We start from the raw sequence: 18,673 nt of genomic DNA on the forward strand, positions 1-18,673 counted from the left end.
AACGATCTAATTTTAACAACGTTTTACTAATATCAAACTGATAAATAACTCTATATGTAACATATTATTTATGACATAAATTTCATTTCCTTAGTTTGAATCGGTTCAAATTTTTGAACTATTTGACGTATAAACAAACTTGTACGCGTATAAGTTTTATTATGGTTAACATTTTTAATAGATAAACGTTGTGAGTGAAAAAGTGTTTAATTTCTATGCTACGTAAAATCTAACGTTTTTAATAAATACATTTTAATTTGTTCTAAGTGAATTTATCAGATATTCTTAAACTTTTTTCGATACAATTACGGTATATTAAAAAATGGATAACCTATTTGGTAAAGAAGATTCTGGAAATGAAAGTGAGCATGTGGAAATAGATGATAAAGATGAAAAATTTAGTATTTCACAAAATTCTACATCCAAGGATATCGAAAATATGGACATAGATGGTTTACCAATAAAGGTAAATTATTATTGATAGGTTATAATATAATATATAAGTTCAGCGAATCTATGTGTTACGATCAATATATTTATCTTAGGGAGAACTGGATACTATGAGTTCTCAATCTCAATCAGATACAGAAGAAATAGGTTCTAATTCTATATGTATGACGATGGATGATCAATTGGAAATAGTAAAACATGAAATTGAAATTGAAAATAAAGAAGAAGAACAAAGTACAGAAGATATTTTTGGCAATGACATTATGTTACCTCGTGTTAATCATACTAGTATTAAAGAAAGAAGGGAAAGTAAAGAAAAAAGTAAAAAAGAGTTAGAAGAAGAGGAAAGGGAGAAAATGCAGTAAATATATTTGTTGTTTTATATTACAGATATGTAACATTATCCATACTATTATAGCATTTTTTTTTAATTTTATTTTTCAGAGTACTTGTCTCTAATTTTACTGAAGATCAATTAGATAGATATGAAATGTATAGGCGAGCTGCATTTCCAAAAGCAGCAATAAAGAGGGTAAATATAAAAAATTATAAAACAATAGTATTCTGTAATAATATCAAATATAATATATTCTTTTTTATATCTTAGATTATGCAAACTATAACAGGTTGTTCTGTATCGCAAAATGTTGTGATTGCAATGTCGGGTATTGCTAAAGTATTTGTTGGGGAAATTGTAGAAGAAGGTAAAATTATTAATCTTATAAATAACGTTTACAAATAATAATTTCATTTAATAATTAAATTAAATTATTGTAGCTTTAGATGTAATGGAAGCTAATGGAGAAACAGGACCATTACTACCCAAACATTTAAGAGAAGCAGTTCGTAGATTAAGACTTCAAGGTCAAATTCCAAATGGACGTGCACATAAAGCATTTTTTAGATTATAGATAATATATTATTTCTCCCTTATAGTTGTGATAAAAGAAATATTTTGTTGATTGAAATTGTGTATAATATCGATTATAATATAATAATGATAATATCTATTATTGAATTTGCCTGTTCAAGGCTATTCATGACAAGTTTTATAATGGTTTTACAATGGTTTTAATATTTTTTTGCACCAATAATGAATGCAAAAAAAAATTCTTGACAGATTTTGAAGAACAAAGCTTTATTTACTCCGCAAAAATTTGTATCAATAAATGACTTTTTTTCTTTTTTTTTTTCTTTTTTTTTTTAGAATAGTTCATACATAAAAATAAAGCTTTTTAATTTTATATGTATATTTGTTCTAACGATATAAAGTGTATATATGTAATATTACACAACTTATAATACGCGTTAAATATAAAACAACTTTGATATTTAATATTTAATTTAATAATATATTATATACGATATATAACAAATTAATTTATCTTCTGAGAAATATAATTTTACGTAGAAAAATTTTTTTCATACATTCGAGTATTTGATTACGCAGTAACGTGGTATAACCTATATAAACTTATACATCGATGCTAGTAGTGGGGTCGTGTAGTGGGGATAGTATTTTCGTGCGCAGTTGTAGTTCGCATTTCGTCCGTAGCTGTCGCTTAAGTCAGATAACATAACCATACGCTACGAAGGAGTGGTGGTGAACGGACGTAGAAGTGAACGTGTAATATTTTAATATTCTTTTAAACAATATATAAATATTTCTTGTTAAGACAAACGTGTGTTCTTAAAAATAGATATAATTGTTACTTAATCATGTATATAAAATATTTTTATACCCAAGAAATCATATAACGTAAAAATGATAAAATATTCGTAAGATTTATCATGTATTTAATATATGTATTAGGTTAGCTTGTATTAAATAATGTTATTGTATAGTAAAATTACGATCTCTCTTTTATTTCTTTTGTTATAGCTGGACATAGAAATATTTATATTTAATATTGTATTTAAAATAATATATATATATATATATATATATATATATATATATATATACATAGAATATATAATATATAAGTCGACAATATATAGAAAACATTCGAGTGATTTGATTTTTGCAGATAACTTCTCTCTATAATTAACTCATTGAAATATTATAATGTCATATGATTGTTTGTTTCACGCTTGTAACCTATTATACTTACAACTTACAACTTTTATAGAATGTTTAGTCGCGAATACATCGCACGAACGAACGAAACATGATATGCGAGTGCTCTTTGCGTTATTGTTGACGCATTGTTTCGGTTGTGTAATATTACAGGGTATAGATGATAAACTTACGTTAAATAGATTCGATGATATTAAATTTTGGAAGAAATGTATACCTAAAATATATAAGAACATTAATGTCTGTATCAAAGACAATTATACGTTACGAAGGTCTACTCATTCGTTAACAAATCAATTTACATTTTTTCATAGACAAAAAGTAAGCTCTCATAAAGAATAGTATTTTACTTTACAAATATTGACTTTATTAACAATAAAACAGAAAGTAATATTGTTAACATAAAATACTCTAAAATATAGATGATTCCTTTTAAATTAAAATCAAAACATTTCTATACTCTACAAAAATACATTCGTCCACCTGAGAAATATCATCAACGAAAGTTACTTATTTATGGTCAACAAGATATTTCTGAATATCTTTCTACATTTAAAAAAAATTCGAAAAGACACGTGAAAGCAACAACATCTGAATATTTTCATTTAAGGCAAAGAAAACAGAGTGATTCTGAAGATGATGAAGAAGCTAGCAAAGAATGTAATATAAATTAATGAAAGAATCATATAAATGATATATTTACTATTGTGTTGTTGCATTTACTTTTTTTTTTGTTTTATGTGAAAAAGAATATTCAAAGGTTTTTCATATATTTCTTATTTTAGATACAGATGATTTGGATGATTGGGATGATTGGGGCGCGTGGAGTCCTTGCAGTGTAACGTGTGGATGTGGACAACAAGTTCGTTGGCGTCATTGTATAACGGATGATTGCATAAAAGGGTTAAAAAAAGCACAAATAAAGACTTGTCATCTTAGACCATGTGATAAAGGTTTCTTAAGTTGGCTGGGCATTAAGCTTTAACAAAACTTAAAAGCAAAATAATCAAGTGTGTAATTAGATGTTTACAATTTAACAAGTTAAAAAGTTATCTTATGTTTATCATTTGTTGAACATATTAAAATTTGTATTATTTTGTAATTTTTGTATTTATACTTAATGATACTTTTGATGATGATCGTTATAATAAAACTAGCGATATGCCCATAATAACTATTAAATAATATACAAATTCTAAATGTATATGTATAGGAAATTTTAATTACATAAGAAACTATACATTGTCATAATTTTATATACAAAATATATGGAACAAACGATGTTCAAATTTTTTGCAGGTACCAATAGGAAGAAAGAAAATAAAGGTTATTTGTAATAATGTAAAATAGTATACGTATTAATACCATTTATTTACATCATTTCCATAGTATGAATAATAATAATTATTATTATTATTATATATTTATTGTAATCTAATTAATGAAATATTTTAATTAATACATGTTAATCTATAAGGTCTAATTAACTTGTTTTATGTTTTAAGTTTTCAGATCGATTATCCAGTGTCGATCATTGAAAAGTTTGGACACAGTCATAGCTTAACATCGAATTTATAGCACGGATTTCGCGAGGAATGTAAGAGAAGGTTCTATTCATTTCTAATCAATGTCTGTATTCATCCAAGAATAGGTGTAAGTAACTATAATTTTATAAATTATCTATTATTAGTCATTCAAGTTCTTTCCAATGACATTACTGCTTGTAAATTTCATTATTGGATTATAGAATTTTCTATCGTTTACTATCAAAATGAAAACGTCGATAGGCTATATTTATTTTATCTTATTATATGTTGTTTACTACTAATTTTTTTTTTTAATACGTCATGTATAAGAACTTTCAATGAACAAAGAATATTTTTTTCTTATAATATTTTAATTCTCTATTGGAAGAATATATAGATAACCTAAAATTTTTCTATCGTCGAGAGTAAGATTTTAGAAAAAATATGATTCGTATAATTAAATTATACAAAACAGAGAAGTTCTTAAGATAAAGCTTATTATGTTTGATTAATCAAAAGACAGTAATAACAGAAATAATATCAATAATAATAATATAAAATAATAACATTACACACAATAAATAGATATTAATAAATACAATAAGGTATTGTTATACATTTTATAGTTTTCCTATAGCGAATATGTAAGAAAAACAGAAAAATATAAATATCAAAATTTGGCTATGGAATTGATTGTAAATTATATACTCTGAAAAAAATTTTATATCCAAAGTTTGTATTATAGTAAATTTTTCTAATTGTTTTTTAAAAAGTTTAAATTTAGAATCGTTCGGTCATGGAAGACATTATTTTACTCCGTATTGAAAAAATCTTCTGTTCTGTAAATTGTTGGAGGTTCAAATGCTTGCTGTTGTTTGTTTCCTATCACAGATTCCTGAGATTTTTTCTGTAATAAAATTCTGTGTAAATAGTAAAATCTTATTTGTCAAATGAATACAATTTATACTTACAAAAAAAGATAATGGATTAAGAATACCAAAAAATCTGTCAGTAACACCTAATTCAGCTTCTGCAGTGTCAACAGCTGTTTCTAAAGCTGTCAAACTTACATTAGCAGCTATAAGGACGTGTTCAAGTGCGTCTATTTTTCTACAAAGCGTTACTAATTCCTTCCGCATATGTCGTATCCTTGGAATGTGTTCATTCATACATTCTGAACTTTCTGCTTGGACCTTACAACAAAAAATAATATTATAGATAACCAAGATACGTTTAATATCGACTAGATCATTAACAACGAAAAAGATTAATTTTATCTGATCCTAACCATTCCAACAATGGATTGAAATTCTTCCAAACGTATCATGACATCTTCTATTGTTTCATGAAATTGTTTCATCTGAAATAAAGAAAGAACTTCAAATTAGGCATATGTATACGTTTACATGATTTAAAGGTTATAAAACGTATTGCTCGCCTTAACAGACAAGTTGACTTTCGCATAATCGGCATAATCCTTTGCTAGTTCTTCTATCATATTTTCGTTATGCGAGGAAGACATGTGTTCCGAAATTTCAAAATAATAATGATACGAAATATATAAAGTTGAAATCTCTACACACTATTATTGACGTTAACACAGTGCCAATATACGCGCTTTCAAATGACAAATATCATTGATCGTGCAATTTTTATAGAGCAAAGAAACATTTAGAGTTTTTAAGTTATAATGCATATATATATATATATTCTTTTTTCTTTTTTTTTCAATATAAAATATCATTAGAGCCAATTTTACTTCGATCTCAATGCGCCTGCGCTTTGACAAATGTTAATGACATACTTTAATCGAGCGGGAATTTGAATATTTCCTTTTCTTTTTAATTCTTTCTTTTTGCGTAACAGGATAATACAAAAATATATTATTAAATCAAATAACCTTCTCACATACTTATATACGTACATAGATATACGTAATAAAAATGAAATATTTTACAAGCTTTATATCAAGTATAATATAAAATAATAAGTAAATCGTTTTTAAAATATATAGTTATCATATTTCTTCGTCGATAGTCGTAAGTTAATCTATATTATTTTTTAACGTTTTCTCATTTCTCTCTTAAGAGATTTTTAGGTACTTTCGAGACGGCATTCCGAATGTTTCAACATTTCTCCCTTTCACTTTGCAACGATCCTGTGTTTTCTAATATGTCTCTATGTCTAATCCTTTAACCTACCCCTTCTCTTATAATTACTTTGCATTTTCATTGATATACAATTTCATATATGCATATGTATATAAAACATTTATTAGTTGGAAATTTATTAGTTAAAAAATGTCATATGAAAATTTTACGTGGTATGAATAATTTAATATAATTATAATTTTTGACGTGACTCGTAGTTCGAATCATGGTGATTGTAAATAAAATCGTATATTTACGATATTTCACGCGAAGTTAACACGAGTTGAATGATCATCGATAAAGTATATACTTTATCTATGATAAAAAGATTTTTATATTTGACAGCGTGAACTTCGATTGCAAGGATTCAACGGCAATGAAATACGATTTGCAATGACGTAAGAGGATAACGAAGCTTACATTTTATGGGATTATCGATCGTTAAATCATGTTTTCCTTTCTTGTGCGAGATTTAGATATTACAGACTGAATATATTCGATCGATCATTATATAATTTCATGAATAATCATCACTTATGTTAGAAAAAGTATGAACAATTACGCGTTTAATCTTTCTACAATTTATTTAAGAAATTTCGACACGCGTTTTAACGATCATTAGAAATTTACTTCGAGAACGATCTATAATTTTTTATTAATTACTAAATTATTAAATTAATTATTTTATATGAATTATTCAATTGAAATTTATTGATCCAAATATTCTGTTGCGTGGGTGTCTCTGTGCTGTGAATTATATTTCATAATATAATATCAGATAACATACACGATTCAACGAAGAAATTAAATTTCGTATGACAAAACTTACGATGGTTTAATGAGTTAGTTAAGTATATAGAATAATAAAACTTACGATGATTTAATGAGTTAGTTAAGTATACATAATAGCAAGTGAAGTTATAACGAGAATTTAGTTAATCGACGATCCTGAACATTGTATAAAACTCTTTTAATTTGGCGAGACCATAAGCGAAAGTTTGTGAATCTCGGAAACGGTAGGACGTAAGTGTAGAATAGAAACGCTATGAAAAATTCACTTGCATGGTCACGAGCACGATGTCAAAAAAGAAAAGAAGAAAAATATATACGAGATTTACGATAGAAATCCTTTCTATCGTGAGTTTCTATTCGCACTATATGTGTATATACATACATATACATATACATATATATATATATATATGTGTGTGTGTATATACGTATATATACGTTGAATATAATGCATTTTATCTATTTTGGATTATTATTTTGTCGCGTTTCAATAAATTGCACATTTCTTTTTTTTTGTTTTTTTTTTGTTTTGTTGTTTTTTTTTTATCACACACACACAAACACGCACGTATTACATAATATAATTTATTTATTTTTTCATTCTTTTTGTATACATATAAAAGCATCGAAAAATCTTCTCTTAAAAAATAGTAAAAGAACTTAATATTAAGAATGTAATCAGTTTGATATTCGTTGATATTCGTTATAATCAATTTTCTTCTGAATGTTTTTAATACCTTAGAAAATATCTTTTACGATGCCGTTAGCAGTTTTTTTTTGTATATTTCTTCCGATCGATGTCGTCGAGTATATTCTTTTTCTATCGGTCAATGGATAATATCGTGACAATAGCTTTTTTTTTATTATATAATTATTCAGAGTCTTAACGTTTAATTGATCTTTTAATAAATGCTTGTATGTTTGTTATTTACTTCTATTTTTGATTAATATATTTTTATTACATTGGTATTTATTTATGTTGTATTACGTAATTATGTAATACTTATCGCTTGTGATTTTAACACGTAGATTTTTTTATTTGTTTACGATTGTGCTGTGAATTATATTTCGTAATATAATATCAGATAACATACACGATTCAACGAAGAAATTAAATTTCGTATGACAAAACTTACGATGTATTAATGAGTTAGTTAAATATATAGAATAATAAAACTTACGACGATTTAATGAGTTAAGTATATTATGCAATGATGCAATAAAAACGGCATTTGTGTTTTTTATGAGATCGAACGTCATTATAACGCAATTGATCGATATTGTCGATCGACAGACAATGATAATCGACGATGATAATCATGTATTCTTAGCTCATTGAATATTTAAAATGTATGTCTAAGACAGACAGATATATATATATATATATAAGAAAAAGAAAAAAAAGAAAAATTCGAAAACATAACAAGAATAGAAACATTCATTTATTTGAACATTTTTTATTGCTATAAAAAGCGTAGTGGTAATGCTAGAATAAATCGAGAAAAAGGTCTGATCTGACGCGCGTTATCGTCACTTTTTTTTTTATTCTTCTCGTTTTTACCTTTTTCTTGCGCATGCAATGGTCAGACGAAAGAGATTAACAATAAAGTGAAAGGGAACGTTTGTTTGTCCGGTAATAGAAAATGTGGTTTAACGATAACGATGACCGATCATATTTTCCGTATTCATGTTTCTTCGTAATAATTTAAATTGTAGTTAAATATATCGTCGAGAGAAATCTAATGATTTTCTTCGAATTCAGAATTTCCTTTGGTATATTTAACTTATTTCATGGCATAAGTTTGATGCAGGTAAATGAGCTGAATAAATATTAACTCCTTCATTGTTAACAGTTAACGTAAAGGATAAGTACACGTATTATATGTATATATACGTGAATTGATGTTTGACAAAATACTGATTTTTTCTCGTTGAATAGTTTCACCGACATGGATAATAAATTTTTATAGAGTACGATTGACTATTTATTTATAGAAAGTAAATTACTACTAGTAATGTATATAAAACGCGTTACGATAAATTTATATTTATTTTTATACGTTGAAAGTACTGTTTCAAATAAATAATATGGACACGTATATTTTTTAAATATGTAAATGACACAGATTTTTGTTTGAGTTTTTCAATCTTTTTTCAATATTTTTTTTAAATCTTTTTGTTTGTTCTTTTTTCTTTTTACAAAATTATTTGTATAAATATTTGAAGTATACTAATAATCTATAGTATTCTTTTAGCGTCGATGTATCGTCGTCTTACGAGATGTAGCTCGCGTAATACATTCCAGAAAGATCAGAGGAAGAGAGAAATCAAGAGATAGTGAGAAATAAACGAAAAGAAAGAGAGGGAGAGAGAGTTAAAGATGCTTTCGATATTTAGATTCATTGATCATTATTCATTGATTTTCTTATATAGATACAATGTTTCTTCAATTTCGTTAGAAATTCTGGTAATCATAAAAATAATTATCGTTCGGAAGAACTAAATAAGTAGGTTGAATATTAAATATTCTTCCGTGACACTTTGATTACTGTACTTACGTAACGTCTTATTTGTAAAGTCGAAATTGTATACCTTGTAACGTAAAGTCAATTTGAAGTTATCTAGGTGAGAGGAAATAAAAGTATATCTAACTACGATTTGTACTTTGTCTGTATATATATATATTTCGATGCTAAGATATATTTCGAAAGTAAGTGGAGCAATGAAATTCGTTCGTTTATTCGGGATTTACATAACATCAAATTTTGCAATTCTAATAACTTTTCTAATGGAATTTCAATGGATCTCGAAATATTATTTTTTTTATTAAAAAAAAAAGGAAGAAGAAGAAGAAGAAAAGAAAAAGAAAGAAGAAGAAGAAGATGTAATGTTTTGTAATATTTTCAAAGTACATATATACATATACATATACATATATATATATGTATGTATATATATCTAATGTATATAGAGTTACAACTTATTGCATACGATACTCTCGGCTTTCTACTTTAGCAATAAGCTTACGGAGGTCAATTAGAATTGAAAAATACACGGCATCGAAGGAGAACGTATTAAATTATTTTTTCTCTTCAATTTCATTACATATCTATTTACTCATATTAACTTTTTCAGGCTCGTTAACCAAAAAAAAGGGAAAGGACAGAAAAAAAATTTGCTTTTGCGAATAAGTACAATTATGTATTTCCAACTTCTTTCATTATTTTCTTAGAATGTTCTTTTTTTTATTTTTATTTTAAATCGATTGCGTAATATAAGTGTAAATTGATCGATTATGAAAAGCAATTAAACGTTTAACATCAATGATAAAGCAAATTTCTTTCTTTTTCTTTTTCTTAACAATAGATTATTTTTTAAAATCTATGTTGTATCTAATTCCGATGAGAAGATAAGTTGCTCTTCATAAAAGATGTACAAAAGTAATAAAGAAGAAATTAATGCATAAACAAATAAAGAAAAAAATGAAAGAAAAAGCGGAGTGATACGTTGTAGATTTTTAATATCTTTCTACGAAGAATTATTTCAGCATACGGGGAGAAGTTAAGCTTACGTACATGCATGCATGCATGCATGCATGCGTGTGTGTGTATGTATGTATTCAGCTTGTAAAAACGATATAGTACTATACATACATAAGTTTACTGGAGTCTACTCAGGAGCTCAGTGAGCTCGTGAACTCTGCATCGTTCGCTGTTCCACGCTCGTCAACAGAAGTCGAAGGCTAATGTGAAATCGTTTCACGTGTAATTTTTTTTTTAAGATCGAGTATAATTTCGTATCGGAGAAAATACTTTTTCTTATCTCGTTAAGGAAACTTGTTGCAGAAGGTAAGAAAGTCGAATGCAAGTAATAAGCGTGTGGGCGTGTGCGTGCATATCTGTGAAATAAAGAGAACGTTCTTTCTACAATAAAATGTAATAATCTTATCGTTAATGAATATTAGATTTCACGATGTACTTCTATTAAAACATTACAAACAAATGTAATTCTGACCGATTGTACTCTTTACAATACATCGTTATATTTTTTTCTGCAACTTTGTTTCCATCATTTATTTATTTATTTATTTAGTTTTTATTTTTTATCTCTGTACATCGTGAAGTTAAAATCACATGATTTACAGGACTATAATTTTATTTACTTACAACGATGATCTATCGTTAGTTAATATATTTATAATCATGAAGATTGTGTGTTTTGTAGTTTTAATGGTAATACGTAAAGTATTCGCGTGACGAGAAAAAGTTTAAAAATTGTTTTAAAATCTTAAAATAGGATCGTGTTCGAACGTTTGTACGAAGAAATTAAAAAGATATTTTAATGTTGTATAGGATGTCAAACAATTCAGATGTTTCATATTTTTTTTTTTTATTTTTTTTTACAAACAGATTTATAGGATCTTGTTGTTTATTTTCTTCCCGTCAAAAGTGGATTTAAATATCCATTCGTAAAGCGTGTGTATATATCATAAATCTATTGATACGTCGACGTTGTCATTCACGGTGTCGTTTATGGATTATAAGCACGTAGTCAACATGTAGTATACACTGATACCCATACACCATTAAAATTGAGATATACGATCGACCTATACAGTGTTGATTTTGTTTATTATCGTGAAATTGACGATTCTGATCGTGCGAGGAATTTTCGAGGATAATTAGAAATTAGTATCACGAAACGGATTAATTAACAAAGGAAGAAAGGGACAAAAACGATGTTTGAATTTTTATTTCATTATTTGAATATTAATCTTGATCGAAATATTATCAGGATTATGTGATCACGATAACTGGGAATAATTAACTATCGAATAATTAAATATCTTGAAATGATGTACAGTATAATAGTATAATATAAACTTTTTATTTAATATTATTAGATAGTATAATTTAATAATGTAGTATCGAATGATATCATTCATAATGGAATCTTCTTTTATTCTTGTTTAGATATAAAATAGAATGGAAATTTTTTCAACGTTAAATATTTATTAGTCAATTAAAAGAAAAAAAATTTATCGGTGAATGTAATACACGAGGTATTAAAGATCGTTCATTCGATTTAACTCATACACAGAACCAGTCTCCTTCTTGACTTTCAAGGTATACTTTCACCTATTTACTGTTAGACCTTCTCAGTGAAACACTGTTGCACTCGTTGCTATCGTTTTTAAAGATCCCCAGTCGAAATTAAAATAGCATAAGATTTAACATGAATGAATTTTTCTTTCTTTTTTATTTTTTTTTTGTACTTATCCTCGAAAAAAAATTATGCAAAAACTCGTATTTCTTTGTAATCGTCGCGTCTCTTGAAAACATTTGGAGATTCAAGGATTTTTTTATACTTTCAAAATATCCTGTATGAATGTAAGTTGTGAAAGTAAACTCTCGCGATAATATTTTTGAAACGTTATCGATCACGTTGATCGAACAGAGTCTGTAAGATCGTGCGATTTATATCTAATTAATTATCAGAAAATAATGTGATATAAAATAATTATTATTTACTATCGTCTGTTATAGAAAAGAGAAATCATGGAAGAACCTAGCGAGATACAATCGTTTTATAAAGGCAAGACCATATTTATTACTGGAGGGTCCGGTTTCATGGGAAAAGTTCTTATTGAAAAATTGCTTTATACCTGTAGCGATCTTGATAAAATCTATATGCTAATAAGATCCAAAAAAGGTCGCAATCCTGATTTGCGTATCGACGAGATGTTCAAGTTACCAGTGGGTTTTAATTTACGAATGTTTATAATTTTTTTTTATTTATTTTTTATTTCTTTATTTTAAAAAATACTTAGGTTCTTCTATTAAAAAGATTTCTTTTAAAAGGAATGTATTATTTCAGTTGTTCATAAGAGTGCGAAAACAAAAGCCAGAAGTAATAAAAAAAGTGATACCGATAGTTGGAGACATCTCATTGAACAACCTCGGTATCACCGATGAACAACGGGAGCATCTAATTAATGAAACTCACATCGTCTTTAATCTAGCAGCCGCGGTTAGATTAGAGGCTAAATTGAAGGATGCTATCGAATCGAACACGGTAAATCGATCGACTTTACAAATACGCTTTTTCTTTCTTCTCTCTTTTTTCTCTCTCTTTTTTTTTTAATCCTGCATAATCAAATTTTTCTCTAAAAATGTCTCTACGAAACATTATAATAACCAACAATTATCCTGTAATATAAGCTATTATAGACTCTAATAAGTTTGAGATATGTAATTAGCAAACATTAATCTTTATTTTATTAACTAACATTTAATTTTCTGGAGAGAAAATGAAATCACTCGTACAATGTGTATACATACATACATACATATATATATATATATATATATATATATATATATTTATATATATATGTATATATATGTATATATAAAAACATACTAATTGAGCTATGTTACGCTGACTTAATAATAATAACGTATGATTAAGAAATATTAACCTTTGTATATTAATGTACATTTAAAATATAAATGTATGTCATCAAATAGTATATCACATGGTATTATGGGGTATTAACGATTTCACGGTTATCATTGCTTTCTTTTTCTTTTTTTCTTCTTTCTTTTTCACTTATTATTTTTTCTTCCTTCTAACCAATAAGAAAACAAGAATCTTTATATAAAAATATGATCTTGGAAGAGACGTAGTCCGGTGTATATATATAGATTCCAAATAATTCAAAAAGCTTGCGGATTCTTTAATTACTCAGGGGTTGAACGACATTGAGTTTACTCTTCAAGGTCGGCACAAAGAGAGTATTGGAGCTGAGCAAGACTATGAAGAAGCTGGAGGCATTTTTGCACCTGAGTACGGCTTTCTGTCATGTCGATCAAATAGAGCTCGGTGAACGAGTTTACGATTCACCAGATGATCCTCAGGACGTCATAAGATTTGTTCAATGGATGGAAGACGACGCTATCAATCTCGTCACGTCTAAGTAATTAATTAAATCAATAGACTGTTCAGATCAGTTTTAACATTGATCTCATTTCAAATTTACTATCTCTCTCTCTCTCTCTTTCTTTCTCTCTCTCTCTAAATAAGTAATGAATGAATAAACTAGTCTATATTTTTTTATTGAAGATACTTAGTAATTGCATAATCTAGCATTTCTTATAGTGAAAATAATATTTGTACTACGTTAATACTTGTAGATTATAATTATACTAACCCGTTATAATTATATTTAAGTAATTAACACTTTTTTTTGAATACATTAATTAGATATTATATATAAATAATTATCATATCGGTACGCTATAAACGTGGATAGAATAATGTTTTCTTCTCGAAGGAGAACTAGAGTCAAGAGTATATATTTAGATATTATTATTATTACATCATATTTTTAAATAGTTATAAATAGAGAAGGGATTACATCGACCTATTTACGTTTGCTTGTAGGTATTCTTTTTTTTTTTTTTAATCATTAACATGTCAAATAGAATAAGATTTATTATAATGTCGTTATTTGTAATGTCCTTATTTCGTAATTTTACGATCGTAGATTGATAGCTCCTCATCCGAATACTTATACGTACTCGAAACGTTTGACGGAGAAATTGGTGGCTGACGAGTTTCCTCATATACCAGTTGTCATAACAAGACCTTCCATTGGTAAATATAATTAATATTTAATACTAACGATTTTCCAAGCGATCTCACGAGCTTAGAGAGAGAGTTTGACCTGCTATCTTATAAGAAGAATTTTGATAAAGGACGATACCAGTAAAGGAAAGGTTATTTGATCATTTCGATCGTGTATTATAAAGACAGCCTTGTGCAGATCGATCGATCCTTCGACATTTACATTATATATGTATATATGCATATAATATGTTAATATATATATATATATATTATATATATATACCTTCACGCGTACTCGAGCAAAAATTATTGATAAACGGATACATGATACACTTTGAAAAGCCTCGTATATATATATATATATATATATATATAGATTTGAGTTTTCGTTATATATTTTAAAGATTTTTGTATTCTTCTTGTATAACAACGAACGCTTTAAAAATGCATTCATATGCACGTGTCATGAATAGAAATGAATAGAGATGAAGTTATAGAGATGAATTATAGTTATGTAACTATACATCTTCTTATAGAGATGATATATTTGCGTTTCTGGTTTTATATATATATATGTATGTGCATATATATATGTATGTATGTATATAAATATGTATATATGTCATTTTTCAAGATCTTCGAGAACGATCGAACATTGTCAGAGTTATCCTCTTTCACGATATTTTTTCCTTCGTTACAAAATCCGCTTTTGTTTTCGCTAGCTTTTTTCTTTCTGTTATTTTTTCTTTTTTTTTTTTTACACTAGATTTATGGATATTGACCTATAGTATAATAAAGCTTCCTAAAAAAGAGACTAAAATTTTTTACGGAAACATTGTCATGATATTGAATACACTTTTCTTTTGTACGAAATTAATTTCTGAAATTTGTCAGATTGATGGGTTCTCTTAAAAATCTGATGTTAAATGTAAAAAAAAAAAAAAAAATGAAAGGTTGACACGTTAGATCAAATTAAAGGGACAACGATGCTTACAGTTTTACCGGCTCTCAGTGAACCTTTGCCAGGTTGGGTGGATAATTTGAACGGGCCGACAGGTATCGTTATTGGTGCTGGGAAAGGTGTAATTAGGTCGATGCATTGCAACCCTAATTGTCATGCCGAAGTTATACCCGTTGACTGGGCCATTAATGCGTTGATCGCGATCGCATATAAGATAGGTACAGATCGGAACAAGTAAGTAGTACATATGTACATTAAATTCAGTTTTTAAAAACAGTTATGCACATATATGCATACGATAAATAATTCATCGATGATACACGATTTTTTTTTTTTTTTTTTTCAAAATATTCCCTTTACGTTACGAGCACAAGCGTCAAATAAAGGATCGATTAATTTGATATCGTAAAGGCATTGTTTGATATCGAGATTATTGCAACAAATGAAATAACAATGATTATTGTTTTTATTTTACACAGGCCGAAAAATTGTCCGGTTTACAATATTACTCAGAGTAGTATCGAACGAATGACATGGGGTCAAGTTTTAGAGAGGGGAAGAAGCATTGCTTACGATTATCCTTTCGAAGGACAGATTTGGTATCCGGACGGCAACATACGGAACAGCAAATTCATTCATAATGTTTTTGTCTTGTTCTTTCACCTTATACCGGCTTACCTAATTGACTTTCTGATGCTAATATTTTGTCAAAAAAGATTGTAAGTAATGTTTGTCTTTTGTCGATGTACAATACAATCTAAAAAAACAACAAAACAGGGACACAGCTTTAATAATATGTTTGATGTTTTTTGCGAAGCGTTGACCAGTCGTAAAAAAAAAAAGGAAAGAAAGTTTAATGTTGGTTCATAAACATTTTTAGAAAGAAAGAGAGAGAGAGAGAGAGAGAGAGAGAGAGAGGGAGAGAGAAATTACACGTATCAATGATATTCAAATCAGTCTGATAATAATACAATTTAATATCTTCTCATTGCAATACAGGTTGAAAGTTTAATTTATATAATAATCAATAAATGACTTGTATAATATATAATAATTAAAATTAACATTAACGTGTATATATATATATATATATATATATATATATATATATATATATATACCAATCAATGTAATGTTATTATATAGATCTCGTTAATCGTTTTTTTTTTAATTTGTTATTTATCTGTTTATTTTTTTTCTGTCCTTTCTTTTCTTTACAGCATGGTACGTATTCAAAAAAAAATTTCGGACGGCCTCGATCTCCTGCAATATTTTACCACGCGAGAATGGATCTTTCATAATACGAATCTATTGATCTTATGGGGTGACATGAGTCCGAAGGATAAAGAATTATTTCAGCTTGATACAGCGAACGTCGACGTGTTAGATTATATAAAGTTTATTATATTGGGTGCAAGGCAATATTGTATGAAAGAAGATCTCTCTTCTTTACCGAGAGCACGTATACATCAAAGGATGCAAGTATCATCGATACAAAAGAAAATTTTTTTTCATTTTTTATCTCCTATCCTCTCATTCGTAATATATCCAGCTGTTTCTCTTTTTCCTTTTTTCTTCTTTTTTTTTCTTCTATAATCGTTTCTCTCTTCCTCTCTCATTCTCATTCATTTTTCTCTCGTTTTTCTTTTATTATTTTTATTCTTCATTTATATTTCTGCTCTTTTTTTTTTAGAATGTACATCATTCACATCACAACGGTATACCTATTCTACTTCGGCATATTATATTTTATATACAAGCAATTTGAGTTTGCTCGAGTTTCTTTCGATTATGTCACAGACAAGATCAAGATGCTGCCACTGATGGATAATGTTATTTAAAAGGATCATATTAAGAAGAAAAAAGAAAAAGAAATCATTTGGAGTCGCTTTGTATCGTTTTATTATATTGTATATTTGATTTGTTTGAAGTAGTACTATTGGTTGAACTAGTAGTCCATGTTACTTACTATCGATAAAAGACGGATTAATTCTGTACACTTTCAAATCTTTCTTTTTTTTTAATTTCTATCTATCTTTCGATTTTTTCCATCTCTATTTGTATTTTTTTCTTTCTTTCTTTTTTTTTTATTATTTTTACTTCGATATATACCCTAATATATTTCATTTGTACGTCACAAATATTTTTGATACGAGAAACTATTGGGTTTTGGTGCGTTGGTGGTTTTTTCTTTGTTTTTTTTTTTTTTGGTTAAGAAAAAAGAAAAAGGGAAAATAAAGGAAGAAAGAAAAAATAGGAAGGAAAGAATCTTTTAAATGAAATGATCGTTTGTGTTTACTTCTTTAAGTTGAAGTTTTATTTGAGTTGAAGTTCGTTAAATAAGTGGATCTTAGATACCACGCCAAATATAGATACGCCTACGTACATCAAAGTAAAGAAAAAAAGAATATATCAGAGAGAGAGAGAGAGAGAGAGAGAGAGAGAGGAACCAATCGAAAAATAGAACAAGACAATAAATAAAAAAAAAATTATATAGGGATCATGTGATATAAACATATATACAATTTTTTATGCTTTTATACTTTTTAATACCGATATATAAATGTGTTTACATGAATATATAATTACTATATATAACTTTTGTATCATTCAAGTGGAATAAAGGATTCATTGGAAAGATATTGCGTTAATAGATATATTAAAATGTACGAAACTTAATAATAATTAATAATTAAACGTTAATAATTAAGTGTTAATAATTAAACGATTAAATGTCACAACCCTTATAAGTATGCATTTTATAATATTGTTTGTTGAGGTGTGTGATAAGATAGAGAAAAGTGTGAGATAAAATGATCAGAAAAAACGTTGACACATACACACACATACACATACGTACATAGACAGGTACACGGTAAAGTACTTACGTATCGTTGCACGACGTGCATTGATTTTCACGTTAAAACTTAACTTCGTTGACTTGGCTTTACGGTCACCGACGGGGAAAGGGTATCTATATTACGCTCTTTTTTTTTTCCAAGCTTTTCCGCAATTATGTTACGCAAGAGACCATCACTAATTAACTATTGAATCAAAAACGTGAATGGAAAAATATATTTTT

The 18,673-nt window shown here is 27.3% G+C and overlaps 4 protein-coding genes across 6 annotated transcripts; 3 read left to right on the forward strand and 1 right to left on the reverse strand.

Moving 5' to 3' along the window:
* The first annotated feature begins 85 nt into the window (after positions 1-85).
* Positions 86-3,449, forward strand: LOC127071488 (transcription initiation factor TFIID subunit 11). Of its 2 annotated transcripts, XR_007785076.1 has the most exons (6): positions 86-466; positions 546-811; positions 895-982; positions 1,058-1,154; positions 1,228-2,077; positions 3,322-3,449. XR_007785076.1 is itself a non-coding variant. In XM_051010783.1 (5 exons), the coding sequence occupies exons 1-5, from the start codon at positions 323-325 to the stop codon at positions 1,359-1,361; spliced, it is 729 nt and encodes a 242-aa protein (XP_050866740.1). In that variant the 5' UTR covers positions 86-322; the 3' UTR covers positions 1,362-2,167. The 2 variants fall into 2 exon arrangements, 1 of the variants encoding a protein (XP_050866740.1); XM_051010783.1 differs by lacking the exon at positions 3,322-3,449 and having other exon boundaries at positions 1,228-2,167.
* On the forward strand, positions 2,246-3,877 carry LOC127071486 (uncharacterized). Its single transcript, XM_051010781.1, has 3 exons — positions 2,246-2,851; positions 2,953-3,190; positions 3,316-3,877. The coding sequence occupies exons 1-3, from the start codon at positions 2,519-2,521 to the stop codon at positions 3,513-3,515; spliced, it is 771 nt and encodes a 256-aa protein (XP_050866738.1). The 5' UTR covers positions 2,246-2,518; the 3' UTR covers positions 3,516-3,877.
* A 5-nt stretch (positions 3,878-3,882) lies between these two features.
* On the reverse strand, positions 3,883-5,828 carry LOC127071489 (biogenesis of lysosome-related organelles complex 1 subunit 4). Its single transcript, XM_051010784.1, has 4 exons — positions 5,495-5,828; positions 5,345-5,416; positions 5,028-5,249; positions 3,883-4,963 (listed from the first exon to the last, which is right to left on the reverse strand). The coding sequence occupies exons 1-4, from the start codon at positions 5,576-5,578 to the stop codon at positions 4,868-4,870; spliced, it is 474 nt and encodes a 157-aa protein (XP_050866741.1). The 5' UTR covers positions 5,579-5,828; the 3' UTR covers positions 3,883-4,867.
* A 4,540-nt stretch (positions 5,829-10,368) lies between these two features.
* On the forward strand, positions 10,369-18,250 carry LOC127071485 (putative fatty acyl-CoA reductase CG5065). Of its 2 annotated transcripts, XM_051010780.1 has the most exons (10): positions 10,369-10,846; positions 11,972-12,124; positions 12,545-12,754; positions 12,876-13,073; positions 13,781-13,977; positions 14,548-14,657; positions 15,627-15,825; positions 16,071-16,310; positions 16,812-17,069; positions 17,285-18,250. In XM_051010780.1, the coding sequence occupies exons 3-10, from the start codon at positions 12,557-12,559 to the stop codon at positions 17,430-17,432; spliced, it is 1,548 nt and encodes a 515-aa protein (XP_050866737.1). In that variant the 5' UTR covers positions 10,369-10,846; positions 11,972-12,124; positions 12,545-12,556; the 3' UTR covers positions 17,433-18,250. The 2 variants fall into 2 exon arrangements, with proteins under 2 accessions (XP_050866737.1, XP_050866736.1); XM_051010779.1 differs by lacking the exon at positions 11,972-12,124 and having other exon boundaries at positions 10,376-10,846.
* Positions 18,251-18,673: the final 423 nt, after the last annotated feature.

The sequence above is a fragment of the Vespula vulgaris genome, chromosome 22 (assembly GCF_905475345.1).
Source record: "Vespula vulgaris chromosome 22, iyVesVulg1.1, whole genome shotgun sequence".
Classification (NCBI taxonomy): Eukaryota; Metazoa; Arthropoda; class Insecta; order Hymenoptera; family Vespidae; genus Vespula; species Vespula vulgaris.